Source organism: Lolium rigidum, chromosome 4 (assembly GCF_022539505.1).
Source record: "Lolium rigidum isolate FL_2022 chromosome 4, APGP_CSIRO_Lrig_0.1, whole genome shotgun sequence".
Taxonomy (NCBI): domain Eukaryota; kingdom Viridiplantae; phylum Streptophyta; class Magnoliopsida; order Poales; family Poaceae; genus Lolium; species Lolium rigidum.
The window spans coordinates 105,916,413-105,936,501 of NC_061511.1; the positions used below are offsets into that span (position 1 = coordinate 105,916,413).

Below are 20,089 nucleotides of genomic sequence, written 5' to 3' on the forward strand. Positions count from 1 at the left end.
CTCGTCAGTGGGGTTTTCAATAAGGAGAAAAGGAAGTGCTGGAACTCCACCGTCGCCTTGGTCTGGTGGACACTTTGGAAGGAGAAGAATGATTTATTTTCATCAGCAAAGCTTCCTCGACGCTGATAGCTTTTGACAAAATCGTGGATCTGGCCGCTGACTGGTGTGCAGGCTGAAGATCAATGACGCGTGCACTAGCTGTAAGACCAAGAGAGCCCGACTGAGGGCTCCTCCTAGCTGTTAGCTTCCTTATTCCTAGACAAAGCAGATTCAGAATTGTCTTTCCATCCAAGGATAACTTGTATTAAATAAAAATCAGCTAGTTTTTTTTTTGTGTTGATCTCTTTGGCCCAATCAGGTATTATTTTCAGACATCTTAGCCTCGTACTATCTTCTCCTTTAAGCAATGAAAGCGGCACTTGCTGCATTCGTCAACCCCAAAAAAAAAAAAACTACAAGCATACACATACCTGCACCAAAGAGGGTCATTTTTTTCCATCTTCTGACAATGTAAATTCTTCCAATACATAACGTATATACATGCAAGATGCTAATTAATTCAATCAAGAGAATAAAATGCTAAAGTTGCATCGTACCAAACCAAGCTTGTTTCTTCAAACGAGAAAAAGGAGAAAAAAAACTAGAACCAAAAGTCAAAATCAGTTAAGGCGCTGGTGCTTCACCAAGCATGACATTTCCCCGGGACATAATTTACAGGCATTTTTACATCTTAAGTTAAAGAAGCTAGGGGAGTAAAAACCAGTAGCTCATACAACATTAATAACCAAATTAGTGCCTAATATTCATGCTTAACACGCCCTTTCAGTATCCCTGGAATAGGAGGTGAGGTACGTAGCCTAATTCCATTTGGCCTTGCAGGTTGTGGTGACTGATGCCCATAAATACTTGCTGTGCTTGAGCATTCAACTCCGTTTGCAACCAGAGCCATGGTACCATCAGTTTCTTCTTTACCGGAAAACCCCATTGCTTTCAATACAAAGGAATCATCGTGCAACTCAAATGGAGTGCTGCATTTTCAGAAATACACATGTCAGCCATGGTTTCGAAATATGTTCCTTTTGCAGTTAGAGTTCATAATATTTCATGACTCAATTGATTCTGCATCATTCATAGCGCTAAGCACGAGTAACAATATCCATTGCCAATAAAGTAGCGAGTGTGGGCGGGCTCATCATGCCAAGTATACAACAAGCTTGCCTTCTAAAAAATAACAAGCAGGGTACATCCTGGCCTTCACTTAATACTGGTAGTCTTGTACTACAGTTTGCAGACACCACAAGGCCCTCGATTGGTACAATCAACAGATATTTTGTTTCTAATGAATGGACTGTATGCTGATCATATACGAGAGGATTAACTTGGGAAATTGGACATATTAAATTTAAAAAAAAAACATAAATTTCTTTTTAAAGAAATGTCACTTATTACTGAACTCTTGTCAAAGGACACATAGTTGAATAAGTTTTTTACCTATTGAAGTCAAAATGCACCAACTGCATATCTTCTGAAATCTCCACTTCTACAGTTGCATGAGGACGTGTCTGGTTGCACAACAAAAGGCAGTCCTTGTCACACCACCACATCAAAAGTGCATTGGATGGGGCATATAATTGGTGAGAAAAAGGGAATTAAGGAAAAGCCATGAGGGTTAGTGTGGATACTTCATGCATCCAATTTAATATTTCAACAAAGAAGAATCAATTCACACCGACCTAAGGTAGTTCTGTTCCCAAATATGAATATGTAGTTCTGTTGGTCAAAGGTCCATTTAGGCCAGACCTAAACACAGGGTAAAGATTTTGGGAACAGAACCTGGAGCTATTTTCCAAATGGCTGTGCAATAAGAGCACTAAAACCTAATTAGGTGAATATTCCAAACCTTGACAGGATGCTAAGACCTGAAATGCAATCTGAGTAATTTTCATTTTCTTCATATTTGTTTGTTCTTGAGGTTAGTTGCTACTACGTATTATTAAATACCAGTGCGTACTTTTCTTTCAGATTCATAAGAAAATGATTAGCCCATGAAAAACAACAGCAAAGTTCCCATTTCAGGAATTCACTACAGCACCCACGACCCACTGAGAAAACCAGGAATCAGATGAAATAGACTCCTTTGCTACAGGCTCCTCAATCAATAGAATCCAATTCCAAAACTCAAAAAAAATGGATGCTCCTTAGAACTGAATCACGTACTCCATCAAAAGACATGCATTTTGTATATCGAATTATATTTTCTCTAATTTTCAATGTGCGTAACTTGAGTTTCACAATGAACAAAACATGCCCCATAGCCCCGAAGAGGAAGTGGAAACTTCTTGAAAATCATAGAATTTCCATAATGTTTTGTTTCCCGAATAAAGCTCCAAAGTAACTTCAATAGAAATGCCAACACAAGTTAGCTAGATCATCCAATTGGCGTTTGGATTTGATGGCATGATTTACGTTAATGAAGACAATATATGAATATAAGGATAACATTTTGTTTACCTGAACCAATATAAATGGCAGGGCCACTCCACCTGAAGGAGCATCTCCTGAACAATATAACTGCTCATTCCGCTCTACCAAATTTTGAAGGCCTACATACTTAAATACAAGTAGAAGAATACATGTTTAACAGCCAGTTATTTACAGTAACTTTTCATATCACCATGGATTTCGAGTCCAACGACTAGTCGAGACTAGTCAACGACTAGTCTATGAGTCCCATTTGCAAGGTCGACTCGGCCAGTCGACTCGACTCATTTGATGAGTCTATCGAGTCGATCGACTAGTCTTGACTAGTCTCGACTAGTCCAGGTTTGTGAGTCGATCGACTTAAAAAATGACCCCACATGTCATATTTTTTTCCTATTCTTTCCTCCCCTTCCCATTTTGTAACTACTGAATCAATAGAGAATATGCATTCTGGCCAAATCTTGATGATAGATTGAAGTTGAAATGTAATCTGTGTGGCAAAAATGTTGGTTATGGGCCTTATAGGATGAAGAAGCACCTTGCTGGGGGGTTTACAGTGGTCAATATGTGCACCAAAACAACCCTACAATTCAAAAAGATGCATGAATTGCCCATGTTTTCCCCAACTCCCTGTCCCCAGCCTTATATTATATCCTACATTATACATATTAGTAATTTAGTATTAAACATGAGTCTTGCTGAGTCGAGACTAGTCTTGACTAGTCTCTGAGTCGCTACCCTAGAACGACCCGTCGACTCATCGACTCGAAATCCATGCATATCACATAATCGCGTATCTTACTGTGACACTAAAGAAGAAACAACAAGCTACTGGCATAGCATATACCTTCAATCTGTTGTATTCTAGCACTATTATAACATTAAAACAGCTAAGTACCGAACTAAGTGATCAAGTGTATGAAACCAAAGCGCCTTATCATAATTTAAGAGATTGGGGTTACAGAATAATTAAATTATCAATCCATGTAGCAATGATGTACCCTTACTTGGTCTTGTAGCTCCTGCAAATATGCACTTTTCTTGTCAATTCTACCTTTCAGTCCAATGAGCTCAGTCTGTAAAATGTCCATGCACTCATGAGGTAAATGGCTAACAGAAAGGTGGAACTGTTGTTGAACATATAATGAGGGGTAAACTTACCTTAAACTTGTCAATATCACTCAAACTTGTCCGTGGCAAGCCCTTCCACTGAATTTCCTTTTTATCTTTAGATATAATATCCATAGCCATCAGGACGTTCAGAGCATCATAAACCCTTCTTCGTATATTTTTCTCATCATATTGTTGCTGTATTTTACATATAATCAGCACATCGCGCTTAACAGATAACTGATCAAAGGGAGTAGCCATAATTCTTAACTGTGTTAGGATTATCAGGATCTGGTGACCCGATGTTACTATTTGGATCTGCAAACTCAGCTACAAGTTCATCTGCCACCTGAAAAAGACAGGCCTTACATTATATAAGCAATATATAAACTGCACTGCATATGACATAAGATTTCCTTACAATGGGCCTTATTGTATACACAACACCTAAGCTCGAGAATGGGAATTCAGGCTCCCTTTTTTTCCTATACATTTTCCTATAGATGGACCATGGAGAAGATTTCCTTTGATTCATTGAACAGCTGGGGAACCCGATAATAAGGATTCTAACACAGAGCAGTAAGCTTCATAAAATCATTGAAAAGAAAAAAAAACGCAGTTGGTTGGTCCATTTGTTTTCTTATCAAGCAACTGGCAGGGAGCTCTGCCTATTCATTGACAAGTCATTACAGACGCCTCATTTTTATTACAAACGAAGAAACAGCGGAAGAAAGTTTAGAATCCCATGCACCATCTTAGACGCAAATTCTTTCACAACATGCCGCTCGCGAATCGCGTGAGTGAAGAAGACAATAAGATTGCTAAATGCTTGCGCAATAAAAAAAGGCAGCCCGGTGCATGAAGCTCCCGCTTTGCCTAAATGCTTGCGCAATATTCCATATGTTATGGTGGGGTTGGCTTGGGCCCTCCTCATAAAGTCGCCACTGTGGATATCTCAGATGAGGAGTCAGTCAGAGCTGAAGTGGACTAGCTTCAACCCTTAACGCCACTGGTTTGCAGGGTTTTTTGGCTTTAGTAATGATGCTGCTGACTAGTCTTTTGTTAGTTTGCTGCTTTATAATTTAGTTGGTCCTGTAATATATAACGATGCCAAACAATAGATCTGGTGTGTGCGTGGTTTTTGGCTGGTTAACCCTGCTCCGTTATCTCCAATAGTGGAATCCAGAGCAGATTGCTTTAAAGTACAGAAAAGAAACGCCATATTTTTCACTATGTAAATACAGGAGAAAAAAAAACGCCACATTCTTGACTATGGACCGTAGCAACAACAGGAACTTGAACTTGTTGAGAAAGGGTGAACAGGTCATGTCGTTAAACTTTGCCATCTTATCCATGAGACTGCAGCCTGCAGTCCCTCGTCAGCAGCTCCTAGCCCTATCCCTCTGCTTCTACTTCAGCCGCTCAATGCGGCCACTCTGGCAAGGCTTATTGTTGGGTGTGACAACACCCCCACCGAATCCTTTTGAGGTTAGGATATGGCTGAGGATGACTCACATATATTCTTGATATGTTGGAATACTGTGTATACCATGTGATGAACCAATACAGGGTCCAATGATCATGCACCATTGGATAGAATATTAGAACCATTATGAAACAGTTACGGAAGGATCCTTGAGATATTTATGCTCTGCATACTCTACAATTTAGATATACCAAAACAAGATAAATTGTAGCATACAAAGAAACAAAAACAAATACCTCATTGTAGGTTGTTCTCCCTTTGCCTTCAACTTTCTCACAGACTGAAATGGGGCAAACAAAACACTTCATGAGAACTTTTAACGTTATATTTGGTTAAATACGACAGAATAACTCGACTTTCTTGAAAAAAATATCAACTACGATTTTACATCAGAGAATATAAGGAAGAGTATCTCAGCTGTAATCTGCTTATGGGTCAATATGCTTATATGATGATGAGTAGATGACTATGGCAGAAGTTCTAGTGGAAAGAGGAGTATTCAACTCACCTTTCATACTGAATTGGCGCAGTCCACGGTTACCTTTGTCAGGACCTACCACCCGTGTTCCTTTCTTTTTCTTCTTGCTGCATTGCGAAAACCAAAACATCTATGTTTATAAGTGCACAGCTATTTGTAAATTGCCAGCAAAAATAAATCTATACCTAATAATACAGAAAATAAGATTTCTTGCGAAATTTTCGTCCAACTTAAAATTGCCCATGAAGTTAATAAAAATTGCCCACCACTGTTAGAATTAATCTTGACAAGAGTCTTCTAACGTGTATGTCTGCATGGTCTTGTGAGTAATTAGTGCATGAATTAGGAGTTAGTGGCCCAGAGATTGGCCAAGTCGTGGAGTTAGCTAGTGACCTGAAGAAGAGGTCGCCGTGTAAGTTGTAGTCAGTTTGTTAGCAAGATGTTTGCATGTTGGCCAGATCAAGTTAGTGGCTGAGGTAGTGGCGTGGTTAGTGCTTGCATGGAGTTAGTCGTTAGTGGAGTCCTTATCTTGTGCTAGCTATATAAGGTGAGCAAATGAATGAGTAAAGTGAAGCCGTGAGGGCAAGAGAAAACCATGTAGCCATTGTGATCACCAAGGAAAATATGCCTGTTGCAAAGCTAGTTAGGCAACTTCCTTGGTGTATGCGGGTGGGTTCTTGTGTGTTTTCTTGAGAGAAACCATGAGAGAGAAAAGATTGTGAGAATTAGAGATAGAAGAGAGGAAGAAGGAATGTTGGGGCTCGGACGCCGGTGAAGCCGACAATGGTGGCGGCGGTGAACTCCATGCGAGGTGGAGGAAGACGACGCGAGATGAAGGTCGCCGGCGGTGTGATGCCGCTAGCAGCCCGGCGCGGTGCGATGCTGCGAGAAGGAGACGAGGTGTGAAGCCTCCACGAGACGGCAGCGGCGCGATGCCGCTGGGTGCCAACGACGATGGTGCGATGCCGTTGCGCAGTGACGGTGTGATGCCGTCATCTCGACGAGAGTCGGCCCGATGCTGGCAGCGGTGGCGTGATGCCATCATCATCATGGAGAGCTGGTGTGAAGCCAACAAAAATTGCTGTGTGAAGCTGCGGGAAGACGGCGTGGTGAGCGGTGTTGTGAAGGAGTCGTCCACGACAAGAAGATGGTGATCGGCGCTGTGAAGGTGCCGTCCACAACTTGGTGAAGCCGATCCAAGGACTAAAGCTGCGGTGCCAAGATTGGCGCGATGGCGTGCGCGGCGGCGTATGTCCGGGCGGAGAAACATGGGGCACCGGTGGGAGGCCGGCTGCAGCACCATGCGCCCAGAACAGAACATGACGACGATTGGAGGTGCGGCCATGCCGAGGTGGGCTGCAAGACGGCGGGTGTTGTGAGCACCGGAGGCAAGGTATGGCGGTCCGGCGACGTGGAGAGCAGCGGCGGCGCACCAACGCTGACTCCATGAGATGTGGAGACCACAAGTGGCAGCAGTTTCCATGAGATTTGGAAGCCGGTGTAGGTGTCCATGGCTATCATTGCTGCTTGGTTTGTATGATGCTGATGGTGAACACAAGAGGAGGCCGTCAAGTTCAGCAAAATGGCATGGTGGTTGATGCTGTGAAGGTGTCATCCACCACAAGGAGGAGTACTGCATGCAGCAGGTCGGCAAGTCATCCATGGTGAGGTAAAGCTGCAAGCCTGCAACACGCAGCAAGGTGTTGCATGTGATCTGCATTAAAGGTTAGATAATTTGCATATCAAGATTAGGAGGGAAAATGTTAGAATTAATCTTGACAAGAGTCTTGTAACGTGTATGTCTGCATGGTCTTGTGAGTAATCAGTGCATGAATTAGGAGTTAGTGGCCCAGAGATTGGCCAAGTCGTGGAGTTAGCTAGTGACCTGAAGAAGAGGTCGCCGTGTAAGTTGTAGTCAGTTTGTTAGCAAGATGTTTGCATGTTGGCCAGGTCAAGTTAGTGGCTGAGGTAGTGGCGTGGTTAGTGCTTGCATGGAGCTAGTCGTTACTGGAGTCCTTATCTTGTACTAGCTATATGAGGTGAGCAAATGAATGAGTAGGGCAAGAGAAAACCATGTAGCCACTGTGATCAACAAGGAAAATATGCCTGTTGCAAAGCTAGTTAGGCATCTTCCTTGGTGTATGCGGGTGTGTTCTTGTGTGTTTTCTTGAGAGAAACCATGAGAGAAGAAAGATTGAGAGAATTAGAGATAGAAGAGAGGAAGAAGAAGATGGGGCTGCGAGATGCAGCCCCAACAACCACTGCCACCCATAAGTTACATACCGCTTCGAATGTTTAAAAGAATCCGAACGGTGCTTGGTTTGATCGCTAAAAATAATTCCATCGTTAATCTGGGCCTGGCGTTTCTTCCGTACGTGTACGTGCACATAACCTAGCCAAACAAACCCCATAAAACAAACGATGAGCAGAAACGAAAACCACATACGCATCTCGCCGGCCATGTTGGGGAACTTGCTAGGTGTGCCAAGGGCGGAGGGCTACTCCCATGCCACTGCCATGACAGAGCGCGTACGCATCCCCCGGCACGATTGGGAGAAACACGGGCAGCAGCGGAACTCGGATGATTCAAGGTCGGAGGCGGCAGCAGGAATGATGGCGGGAATACTCGAAAGCTGCGGCGACCGTGGAAGGCCGGCAACGACCCGCCTGCCCCGATCTCAGATCTTTGTGTAATTTCCATGCACTTAGGTCACTGGATCACTATTTAAAATCGTATCATGTAGTACCTCAGCTTGAAGAGACAAGGTACTACGGCCGGCCGCACCTTGGTCACTGGATAGTGCCTCGACGCGCCATAAGCTGGGAGAGTTCACCAGATCGGAGCCCATCGACGGCAGCCAGCCCGAGTGCCTGACGGCCTCCCAATCGGCAAGGTGCGACGGACACCATTGACTAGCCCATGGGGCGGCACACAAGTGAACAACACAATAGGCCGATACAATCCAGTTGATCACTAGGAACAACATCTCATGACGACCCTGAGCAAACTGTGTACAAGCCTGGGCGAAGGATTTCTGAAGCAAATTATTTTGAAGCAATGAACACATAACTGAAACTACCATACAATACAGATTACTGATGTTTTAGCTGGTTGATCAAGAACCGGCGTTTTCGACGGTTCACCCTATGTGCTGTTTACTTGTTTAGCAGGTATCTTCATTTGCTCACTATTTTGACCTGTCACAAGAATGTATGATATCACTAAATATTTTGCACTTCCCTTTTGGCTTATGGTGTGTTTTTTGCGGGGACTGTTAGCTCATGGTGTTTGATACAAAAGCACAGAAATATATGCAGATGGTAGCCAATTTTCTATATTTAAAAAATGATCTATTGTCTCATATCTCAAATTCGTTTTGATTTTTTCTAGGTTAGAGTAGGTGTAAGCCCGGTTTTCTTTGTCCCTGAATTAGAAAAAGTATTGGATGTATAATATAATAAGATGTACGAATGGGAGATCATATCCTCGACTAGCCTCTCATCGAGCAATCCTTAGCAACGCAAGTACATATATGCTATAAATCCTAAAATTTAAACCGTAGCAACTCACGGGCAAATTTACTAGTAAATAAATAAATAAATAAGCATACAGGAAATAAGTTTTGCAATGATAAAGCAGTAAAATCTTCAAATACTGATATCTTTAAATCAATCAAGAAATGAAAAGGCCAAATCTCAAGAAGAAAAAAGGAGAGCGTCTAACTTAAGGAAGCCAGATCTTGTTTACCTGATTTACTTATCTACTCCACAACGGAAGCAATAGATCCAACACTGATATGACTGGAATGTTGCATCCAATAGTGCGAACTATAGAAGTCCCTACTCCTAAAATGCCATGAACTTAGACGTAGAAGTTACAATACAATGAGCTTCAGCAAGCATGTTACTGACCCAGACAACAGTTGCTATTTTTAACAACCAATCCAATTCAAAGCAATCATAATTCCATAAAACTTCACTGAAGTTCAGAAATCCACTGGCGCATCTTCCTAAAATTATCTTCCATAGCCAATGCACACCAATTGAAACCAACATAAGCTGCAAGAACCGAATCTAGTGCACACTGGACAGCAGAATGCAGCTCCACATGGTACAGCCCACTAGACCAAAAACCCCTATCTCTGATCACAAAACAACTCTACATCTACCACGCGGAAAATCACCAAGTGCTCAGATGGCAGTGTACAGTCAGTCCCCGGGAAAAGCAAGTGGTGGGCAACTCGACTTAAGCAGCAAAATGACAGCAGATTTCACGGACCTCGCGGTGGGCTGCGACGATGGCGCGTCGTCTCCCTGAATTTCGAGATCATTGAGGCGGCGGGCGACGGTGCTCCCGCTGGCCGGCGTGGACACTGAGGCTGACGTCGTGGCGGCCGCCGCCGCAGCCCCTTTGCTGGGTCCGGCGCGGCCGGATGGGGAACCGGTGCTTCCGGTGCTGTTCGAGGCCGAGTGAGCCACGCCGCCGGAACTACGGGCGCTGGAGACCATCGCAGTGGGGATCGCGCGGACGGGGGCGCGGAATTGGGGAGAGGAGAAAACCCTAGGAATGAAGCGCAAAATGGAGGGAGAGCGCGGAGGAACGGGCATCAGAAATTTTAAGATTTTTTTCTTTCCTATTTTGTTCCGAGAACATCATGCCCCCGTTTCACATCCGAGTAAGAGCATCTCCAACAGGCCGTACTAAATTTCGGCGCGCTAAATGTGGCTTCTACCACGCCGTAAACGTATACTGCATGCTGCGCTGAAATTTTTCCCCCGGACGCTCTATTATGCAGCGCCGTGCTAGGGCGATAAAAAGGTTCCTCCGCCGGAAATACAGCGCGTGTGCCGGCGGAAGACAACTTTCTACACTACTATGCATTCAATAAGATCAAGCACTCACATAAATCATGAAACAAAGGATCTATCATAGTTCAAATGGACAACACACATCACATAGTTCAAGAACGATACACAACATGACGTAGTTCAACAACGACACACAACATATGGTTCAAATGGACACAAAGTGCAACACACAATTTGCATATCACAAATGCATCTCACACTTCCGCATTTTTCAAGTCATCACCTTCTTTTGCTTCTTCTTCATCGACATCTTGGGTTGAAGGAGGAATAGTAAGATCCATCGAGGCCACGAATCCTCCCAGTGGTGCTCCCATGGCTCCATACACACCACTCACCGATGCTCCCATAGTCCATCCAAAGAGTCCTCCATAGTTTGGTCCTCCCATGCCGGCCATGCCCTCCAAAGCCTCCCATGGCGGGCATGCCTCCCATGCCGGCCATGCCTCCCATGGCGGGCATGCCTCCCATGCCGGTCATGCCTCTCATGCCGACCATGCCTCTCATGCCTCCTTCAAACATGGGCATGCCTCCTCCAAACATGCCGGCCGTGGGTGTGTTCATGTTCGCTGCCAACAATCTCTTCTTTGTCAACACTTCGTCGCGAGCAAGGTTGATGTACTCATTTTGCCTCTCATCCATGTGGGAAGTATCCATCAAAAAAAGCTTCCTCTCCTCCTCCACTAGGCGTAGATGCTCCTCGTTGGCTTGCCTCTTCTCCTCCAAAGCCAACTTCCTCTCCTCGTTGGCGGCTAGCCTCTCCTCCAAAGCGGCTCTCCGCCTCTCCTCCAAAGCGGCTCTCCGAGCCTCCATAGCATCCATAGCTTCAAGTTTTTTGCCACCTTCCTATCTTCATTTGCTTGCAACCTTGCATTTGCAATCCTTTCCATAGCAATGACAATGTCATCATCTCCAGCCTTCTTTCCCTTCATATCTTTGGCGGTCTTCCTACCAAGCACATCCCTCCTTCCTTTTGTTCACCGAGTGAGGAGTGGAGCTTCTCTTCTTGCCTTCGTCACTTGAATCATCATCATCGATGATTGTTGCATCACCGGTTGCATTGGTGGCCATGGTTGCCGCATCCAATTTCCCACGGGTCTTCCACTTTTCTTCATTCCCTAGCACTTCATACCAATGATCCAAGGTGAATGGCTTGCCAAGAATCTTGTTGCCTTTCTTGTTCTTCTTTCCCGCATCTCTAAACAATCCTTGAGCCATAGAGTTCTACAAAGCAAGCAAAAGAGAATAGATGAGCCATATGAACTATAACTGTATCCATCACATATGAGTCATATGGTCAACATAGTAGTAGAGTTGCTTACCCTATCATTCTCATTTGTGCCACTTGGGTTAATGACATCAACATTGGCTTGCACGCACCCCCCTACTTTTAGCAATCGGTGTTGATGCCCGACCAATGAGACCGAAGAGAACGCATGTTTTGCTCGTTCCCACTTGTGTTGTTGGCGTCGAAGTACCCCTTCATCCTCATCCAATATGTGTCTCTTGTTTGATCGGTACCAGTTGTTGGATCCATTCCAATTGTCAACCATGTCTTGCAAACCAACTTGTCCTCCGCTATGGTATAGTTCGCCGACCGACCGGGATGGCGCGGTTCAATCAACCACTCTCCTTCCTCATCGATATCCTCATATTCATCCCATCCCTCAACGGTGTCATCATGCATAAACGAGGATCCAACATTCATTGTCTCCATGAAAGACTCATCATCGACTCTACATTGCAATGAAATTCATTATTCTCCGGTTATGTATGCATCTAAACTAAAATTTGGATGAAAAGAAGTGTTCTTTACCTCTCCGGCATTTCGTCATACACTGTATGTGCGCCGGATGGGTCGTTGGACGGAGGCGCCGGCGGCGGATGGTTCATCGGTGGAGGCGGCGGGCGGAGGCTGCGCGCGGCGAGTCGCGGTCGCCTTCACTTTCTTTGGCGGCGGCGCGACGGAGGCGGCAGTGACGACGGGTGGGGAGGGGTCGTTGGGGTGTCGTAGGGCGCGTCCATCGCCGGCATTGCGTCGGCGGCCGCACGGAGGCGAGGGATTGGGCGGTGGGGCGGCGAGGCGCGGGAGGAAGTTTCAGCGCGGGTTTCTGATGGGATTCGTAGCATAGAAAACAAAAAAATTCCTACCGCAAGAACGAATAACAAGCCAAGATCTAATCTAGTAGATGGTAGCAACGAGAAGATCATGAGACTAACCCTTGAAGATTTCCAAAGCCTACGAGATTAGATCTTGTTGTGGATGTAGTCGATCACTTGCCGCTTTCATAAGCGTGTAGAAGATCTTGACGCGGGCAGCACCTCCGTACTCGGTCACACGTTCGGTGTTGATGACGACGTCCTCCTCCCCGTTCCAGCGGGCAGTGGAAGTAGTAGATCCTCCTCGGAATCCCGACAGCACGACGGCGTGGTGGCGGTGGTGATGGAGAACTCCGGCAGGGCTTCGCCTAAGCGCTATGGTAGTTGTATGAGGAGGGGGCGGCTAGGGTTTGGGGAGAGGGGCTGCTTGGGGCGCCGGCCTTGGGTGCCCTGGGTGGTGCGGCTCAAGTGGTGGCCGGCCCCCTCCCTCTCTCCCTCATTATATAGGTGGAACCCCAAGGGGTAGCCCTAGAATCCGAATAAGAGTCCAACTCTCAAAACTTCCAAAGGGCAAAACCTAGGGGGACTAGGACTCCCCCCTTTCCTTCTTTCTTGGCCGGCCAAGGAGGTGGAGTCCACCATGGACTCCACCCTCCCACTTGGTTGGCAAGTTAGGGTTTGTGGAGTCCCACCGGGACTCCACCTTCCATAGTGATTTCTTCCGAAGGTTCTAGAACATTCTAGCGCCTTCCATAAATGCACCGGATCATTTCCAAACTTGGAAAGTGACTTCCTATATATGAATCTTATTCTCCGGACCATTCCGGACCTCCTCGTGATGTCCTAGATCCCATCCGAGACTCCGAACAAAACTTCGAACTCCATTCCATATTCCATATCTACTTAAAACGACATCAAACCTTAAGTGTGTCACCCTACGGTTCGTGAACTATGCAGACATGGTTGAGACTTCTCTCCGACCAATAACCAATAGCGGGATCCGGAGATCCATAATGGCTCCCACACATTCAACGATAACTTAGTGATCGATTGAACCATTTACATACGATACCGATTCCCTTTGTCACGCGATATTTTACTTGTCCGAGGTTTGATCATCGGTATCTCCATACCTTGTTCAACCTCGTCTCCGACAAGTACTCTTTACTCGTACCGTGGCATATCATCTCTTGTGAACTATTCACGTGCTTGCAAGCTAATCAGACGATATTCCACCGAGAGGGCCCAGAGTATATCTATCCGTCATCGGGATGGACAAATCCCACTCTTGATCCATATGCCTCAACTCATACTTTCCGAATACTTAATCCCACCTTTATAACCACCCATTTACGCAGTGGCGTTTGATGTAATCAAAGTACCCTTCCGGTATAAGTGATTTACATGATCTCATGGTCGAAGGACTAGGTAACTATGTATCGAAAGCTTATAGCTGATGTCTACTCACGCTTCTTTTCCTGTAGACAGTGTTGGGCCACCAAGAGCAGAGGTTTGTAGAACAGCAGCAAGTTTTCCCTTAAGTGGATCACCCAAGGTTTATCGAACTCAGGGAGGAAGAGGTCAAAGATATCCCTCTCAAGCAACCCTGCAATCATGATACAAGAAGTCTCTTGTGTCCCCAACACACCCAATACACTTGTCAGATGTATAGGCGCACTAGTTCGGCGAAGAGATAGTAAAACACAGGTGGTCTGGATGGTGGTAATGTTGCAGGAAGTAAAGATGCAGTAAAACAGTAAACAAGCGGTGCCAGAAAATAGCTTGCTGGTGTGGGAAGCAATTCTTTGTGGTGTAACTTATACGGAAACAAGGCCTAGAGATCATACTTTCACTAGTGGACACTCTCAACATTGATCACATAATAAATAAGTTCTCTTCCTTTGTGCTACATATACTCTTGTTTGATAATAAACACCATTCGTTGTGTAGGGCTACAAGAGCACCTCAATGCCGGAGTTAACAAGCGCCACAACATTCGGTATTCATGTTTAAGTAACCTTTAGAGCATAATAGATCTTTGCAATTTTAACCGAGTACTAACATAGCATACATACTGTCACCTTTACACTATGAAGGGGGAATAGATCACATCAATACTATCATAGTAATAATTAACTCCATAACCTACAAGAGATTATGATCATAACCTACGCCAAGAACTACACGATGCACACACTCGTCACCATTACACCATGAAGGAGGAATAGACTACTTTAATAACATCACATAAGTAGCACATAGACTAATAGCGATACAAAGCTCATCATATGGATCTCAATCATGCAAAGCAATTCATGAGATCATTGTATTGGGGTACATGAGAGAGAGATTAACCACATAGCTACCGGTAGAGCCCTCAGCCCCGGTGGAGAACTACTCCCTCCTCATCATAGGAGACAGCAGCGGCGATGAAGATGGCGGTGGTGTCGATGGAGATGCCTTCCGGGGGCACTTCCCCGTCCCGGCGGCGTGCCGGAACAGAGACTCCTGTCCCCCAGATCTTGGCTTCGCGATGGCGGCGGCTCTGGAACTTTTCTCGTATCGTGGCTTATGTCTTTAGGGTTTTCGCGACGGCGTCCTTTAGTAGGCGGAAGGGCAGCCTCGGAGGGGGTCTGGTGGACCCACACAGTAGGGGGGCGCGCCCCACCCCTTGGCCGCGCCGCCCTGGCGTGTGGGGCCCCCTGGCTCCCCTCTGGTCCCTCTCCGGTGTTCTGGAAGCTTCGTGGAAAAATAAGATACTGGGCGTTGATTTCGTCCAATTCCGAGAATATTTCCTTACTAGGATTTCTGAAACCAAAAACAGCAGAAAACGAGAACTGGCACTTCGGCATCTCGTCAATAGGTTAGTTCCAGAAAATGCATAAATATGACATAAAGTGTGTATAAAACATGTAGGTATTGTCATAAAACTAGCATGGAACATAAGAAATTATAGATACGTTTGAGACGTATCAAGCATCCCCAAGCTTAGTTCCTACTCGCCCTCGAGTAGGTAAACGATAACAAGGATAATTTCTTAAGTGACATGCTACCAACATAATCTTGATCCAATAATGATGTAAAGCATGTGAACCGAGATCAAATCACTCAAAGCAAATGTCTATATTGATATAAGAGATGATAATGCAAGAGTTAAACAAGCTAGAAGTTTTAATGAACTATTGCTTCAAAGACATGAAACCGTACAAAGTTCATTAAAGATGTGTTAAATATTCAGCGTAGAAGTTCTATCCTTCATTCCAAGCATCAAGTAAATTTTCACAGCATAAGAAGGATTCAGTCAAGTAAACATAAACATGAACGTCATGAATCAACTGTTTCGAAGTCTACTCAACCGGTGAGCGCAAGCATTTGGTATTAGCACCAGGATGTTATGGCATAAAGAACGTTAATGGGGGTTTGGAAGGCCAATGAAAGAAAGTCTCACAAAGCTATAAGTGATTACTAGACAAGAGGAAGTCTTATAATCGAAGCTATGCAAGGAGTAGTGATTGCCATGCAACGGATGCACATAGAGCTATATGTGTATGAAAGCTCTCCAATGGAACTAGTGGGGGTGCATCCAACTTGGTTGCTCACGAAGACCTAGAGCACTTTTGAGGAAGCTCATCATTGGAATATACAACCCAAGTTCTATAGTGTAAATTCCCCACATAGTTATACTAGTAAAACATGAAAACTCTCTCATATGGAGTGTAGGTGCTAAACATGAGCACAAATGATGACTATGAATATGCAGGTGCTAAAACATGAGCACAAGTGTGGATAAAAGATAGTAATGCTGCCCCTTTTTTCTTTATTCTTTTTTTTCTTTTTCTTTTTCTTTTCTTTTTTTTCTTTCTTTTCTTTTTCTCTTTTTGATGGCCTCCATGGCTCTTTTCACTTTTAGGGGCAACATCCTAATATGACAACACACTTTTTGGTACAAATAACTCATAATGAATAAAACATGATGTATGAAATCGTATGCCTCTGCGCGATGTAGCAGGGATGTGCAATGATCTAGCGTAACATGGGTAAACCACACATCAGCTGTATAGAATCATGCAAAGTAATATACAAATAATAAATGACAACATGGCATGTAATGTAAAATGGAAGTTGCATGGCAATATATCTCGGAACAGCTATGGAAATGCTGTGGTAGGTAGGTATGGTGGCTGTTTTGAGGAGATGTATGGGCTTATGTGTAGGAGGACAAGAGAAAGTCCTCCCACGGGTTTGGATGTACCGGCGAAGTATGCACAATTCTCAATGTGAGCAAAAGGCAATGCACACTACCGAAGAGGCTAGCAAATATGGATGGTGGAAGTGCCAAAAACCGTAGCTTAACATTAGTCAAAAAGAACTCACAAGCTTATTGCAAACATCTAGCAGGTTCAACATTAAGAGCATGATTAAAATTTCAGACCTTCCGCACAACTTAGTTATTACGATGAACTCTTAGACATGGAAAGCTATCAAGTCCAACTACACCTTCAACTATTTAAGTAGAGTTTGTAGTACGGCACAAGCTTAAAGACAACAATCCACTACTAATTTTAACTTATTTATCCAGCAAGCTCTACCATCTAAATATCTCAAAACGTTTGCAAAGAATCAAGTTATCAAAGCTCAAAGATCTACAAGATTATGCAAGTGTTTCATTATACCACTACCACATGCAACATTTTCGGAACCAACAAAATAACAACAAGTGAAGCGATCAACTTTCGCCATGAACACTAAAAGTAAAGCTAAGAACACATGTATTCATATGCAACAGTGGAGCGTGTCTCTCTCCCACACAAGCATGAATTTATTCAAACAAAACAAAAACAAACAGACGCTCCAAGTAAAGTACATAAGATGTGACGGAATAAAAATATAGTTTCACTAGAGGTGACCTGATAAGTTGTCGATGAAGAAGGGGATGCCTTGGGCATCCCCAAGCTTAGCTGCTTGAGTCTTCTTGAAATTGTTATCACCAGAATTTGACCGGATCAGAGGTGGGCCGCGATTGAAGATGGGCTTGAAGGATTACGCGTGGAGGATCTCTGAAGCGGCCTGACACGAAGGAGTTGGGATAAATTGCCCATGTATCTGTATTATAGTAGATCGTATCTTAAATTAGAAGTTAGAGTTTTACCCGTGCACGGTTAGGTGCACGCCCACGTTAGAGAGTCTACGGATTATAAATATGTATCTAGGGTTTATGGAATAAACAACAACCAACGTTCAACACAAATCAATCTCGACGCATCGCCAACTCCTTCGTCTCGAGGGTTTCTCCGGTAAGCACCATGCTGCCTAGATCGCATCTTGCGATCTAGGCAGCACAAGCTTATTTCGTTGTTCACGCGTTGCTCGTGCTGAAGCCTTTTTGATGGCGAGCAACGTAGTTATCTTAGATGTGTTAGGGTTAGCATTGTTCTTCGTATCATATGCTGTCGTAGTGCAACCCTTATACATCTAGCCGCCCTTACACCTATCTTAGGTGTAGGGGCGGCACCCGCTTGATCATTGTTTAGTAGATCCGATCCGTTACGGTTGCTCCTTGTTCTGCAAGGATTAGTTTAATATCCGTATCGTTAGGCCTTACAAAGGGTTGGAGGATCCAGCGGCGTGTAGGGTGTAGTTTGCTAGCCCTAGACAGGATGTTCCGGGATCAACTTCGTGTTGGTTTTTAGGCCCTGTCTAGGATCGGCTTACGATCACCGTACGCGAGCGCGAGGCCCAATCGTGAGTAGGATGATCCGATTATGCGGTGAAAACCCTAAATCGTCGTAGATCGCTTTAGCTTTATCTTGACCAAGCAGGACCACCATATATTCGGACACCTTGTACGAATCATGGGTGGATCGGCTCTTTGAGCCGATTCACGGGATAACTCGAGAGCCGATCGAGGCTCGTATTTAATGTTTACGTGTATGCCATGCAGGAAACTAAGCGAGGCATCATCCAACACCTTCCCGACCGGGTATAGGTCGGGTGGCACGCCCTGCATCAGCATCGGACGTGTGCGCGAGAGGCTTTGCGGGCCGTCGCTCGGAGGGACCAGGGCCGGCCGCAGCCCCGAGTTGTTCCCGGCTCTACGGTGTTGCCCGTCGCTGCCCGCCGGTGGGTTTCCGACCGCAACACATTCGGCACGCCCGGTGGGACAATCTTCGACATCCACCGCATCGCCATCTACATCCGAGATGGCGAAGGCACTCCGAGTCAAGTACGAGGATCCGACCGACGAGCTCAAGAAGAAGCATGACGAGATCAAGGCGGTCCTCGAGGCCGACCTCATCGGCTCTTTTCACAGAACCCGCTCCCATGGCATCAGGTGGAAGGGGTTCTCACCTGAAGGCGCGCTTGATGGAGTGGACCTGTCCACCCCGTCAGAAGAACGCACCAGGTCGCTGCGTCAGGAGATCAACTTCATGGTGGCTCATTCGCTGCACCGCCATTCTGAGAGCCTGGTGAACACTTTGGAGCGTGTCGCTCTTCACGTGATCCAGGAAATCATGAGCCATCAGTACTCTCCGTCAGGACCAGCTCTGGGGACTTACCAAGGAGAGATGCCACTCCAGTCCCGTCCACCGCTGCCATTCGCATTGGCAGCACCAGAAGTGCCGAATTCATCGGCATCCGCCGTTAACATGGTGGAGCGCACTTACCCCGGAGGGTGCCGGCCAAGAGTCTCGTTCAACATCAATATGATAGGGCTCGGGCACCACCCCGGTAAGGGCAGAAATGAGGGCAGCTGCTCTCACAGCGAAGACACGGAGGAATCTGTTCCACACGATCGGCCCCGACACCTCCAAAAGGTCCTGGTTACAATCAAGGTGAAGGCCGATTCCAGAGATCGGCCCGCATTATCCGTACCACGTGCTCTCCCTGTATGTGGTGTCGACCCCACAGGTGACGGAAAGCTAGGACAGGGGTTCACGTCGGCTGATGAAGCTGGAAGAAGTCAACACTGGTCCTAACAGAGCCGACGTTCGCATGTGGTGCCTTGGCCAACCATAGAGCCGATATCAGCAGGTACCTGGCAGAATCGGCTCGGGGGGGGCACCTAGTCAGATGAACGTGTGCGACACCGATACATGTGCAAAAAAAACAAAGGGGGCCGATAGGGAAATCGGCCAGTAAAAAAAAACAAATCGGTACATGCAACCAGAGCCGATGCACAGACATTACCTTCAGAATGTTAAGAAAGCCGATGCACGGCAGTCAACTTTAGACAAGTACAGCGAAGCAAGTTTACATGCATCAATTTACACAAAGAGGCCCTACTGAAGAAAAGCATTAAGGGCGTGAAGAGCATCGGCACGGATTCGATCCACCTCGGCGATCTCGGCCTCGTCGTCCTCGTCTCTCCCCATCACCAGCTGGCTGCTCAGGGCACGAATTTCAGCCAGGTCGGTCTTCAGATCAGCTGTGAGACCTTTTGCTTCATGTTGGGAGCGAGCAATGAGGGTTTCCTCATCTTGGATAAGTTGTTTGGTCTCCCTGGCCCTCTTTTCAAGGTCCTCCAGTTCCTTGCGCAAGGTCTCAAGTTTGACACTATGGGTAGAAGT

General features: G+C 45.5%; 1 protein-coding gene across 1 annotated transcript; it reads right to left on the minus strand.

Moving 5' to 3' along the window:
- Positions 1-537: 537 nt before the first annotated feature.
- On the minus strand, positions 538-10,189 carry LOC124650260 (transcription factor-like protein DPB). The gene is made up of 9 exons (XM_047189806.1): positions 9,835-10,189; positions 5,586-5,662; positions 5,314-5,357; positions 3,863-3,940; positions 3,643-3,789; positions 3,489-3,557; positions 2,512-2,610; positions 1,492-1,562; positions 538-1,028 (listed from the first exon to the last, which is right to left on the minus strand). Exons 1-9 carry the CDS (start codon positions 10,161-10,163, stop codon positions 797-799), a joined length of 1,146 nt encoding a protein of 381 aa, XP_047045762.1. The 5' UTR covers positions 10,164-10,189; the 3' UTR covers positions 538-796.
- Between the last annotated feature and the right edge of the window lie 9,900 nt (positions 10,190-20,089).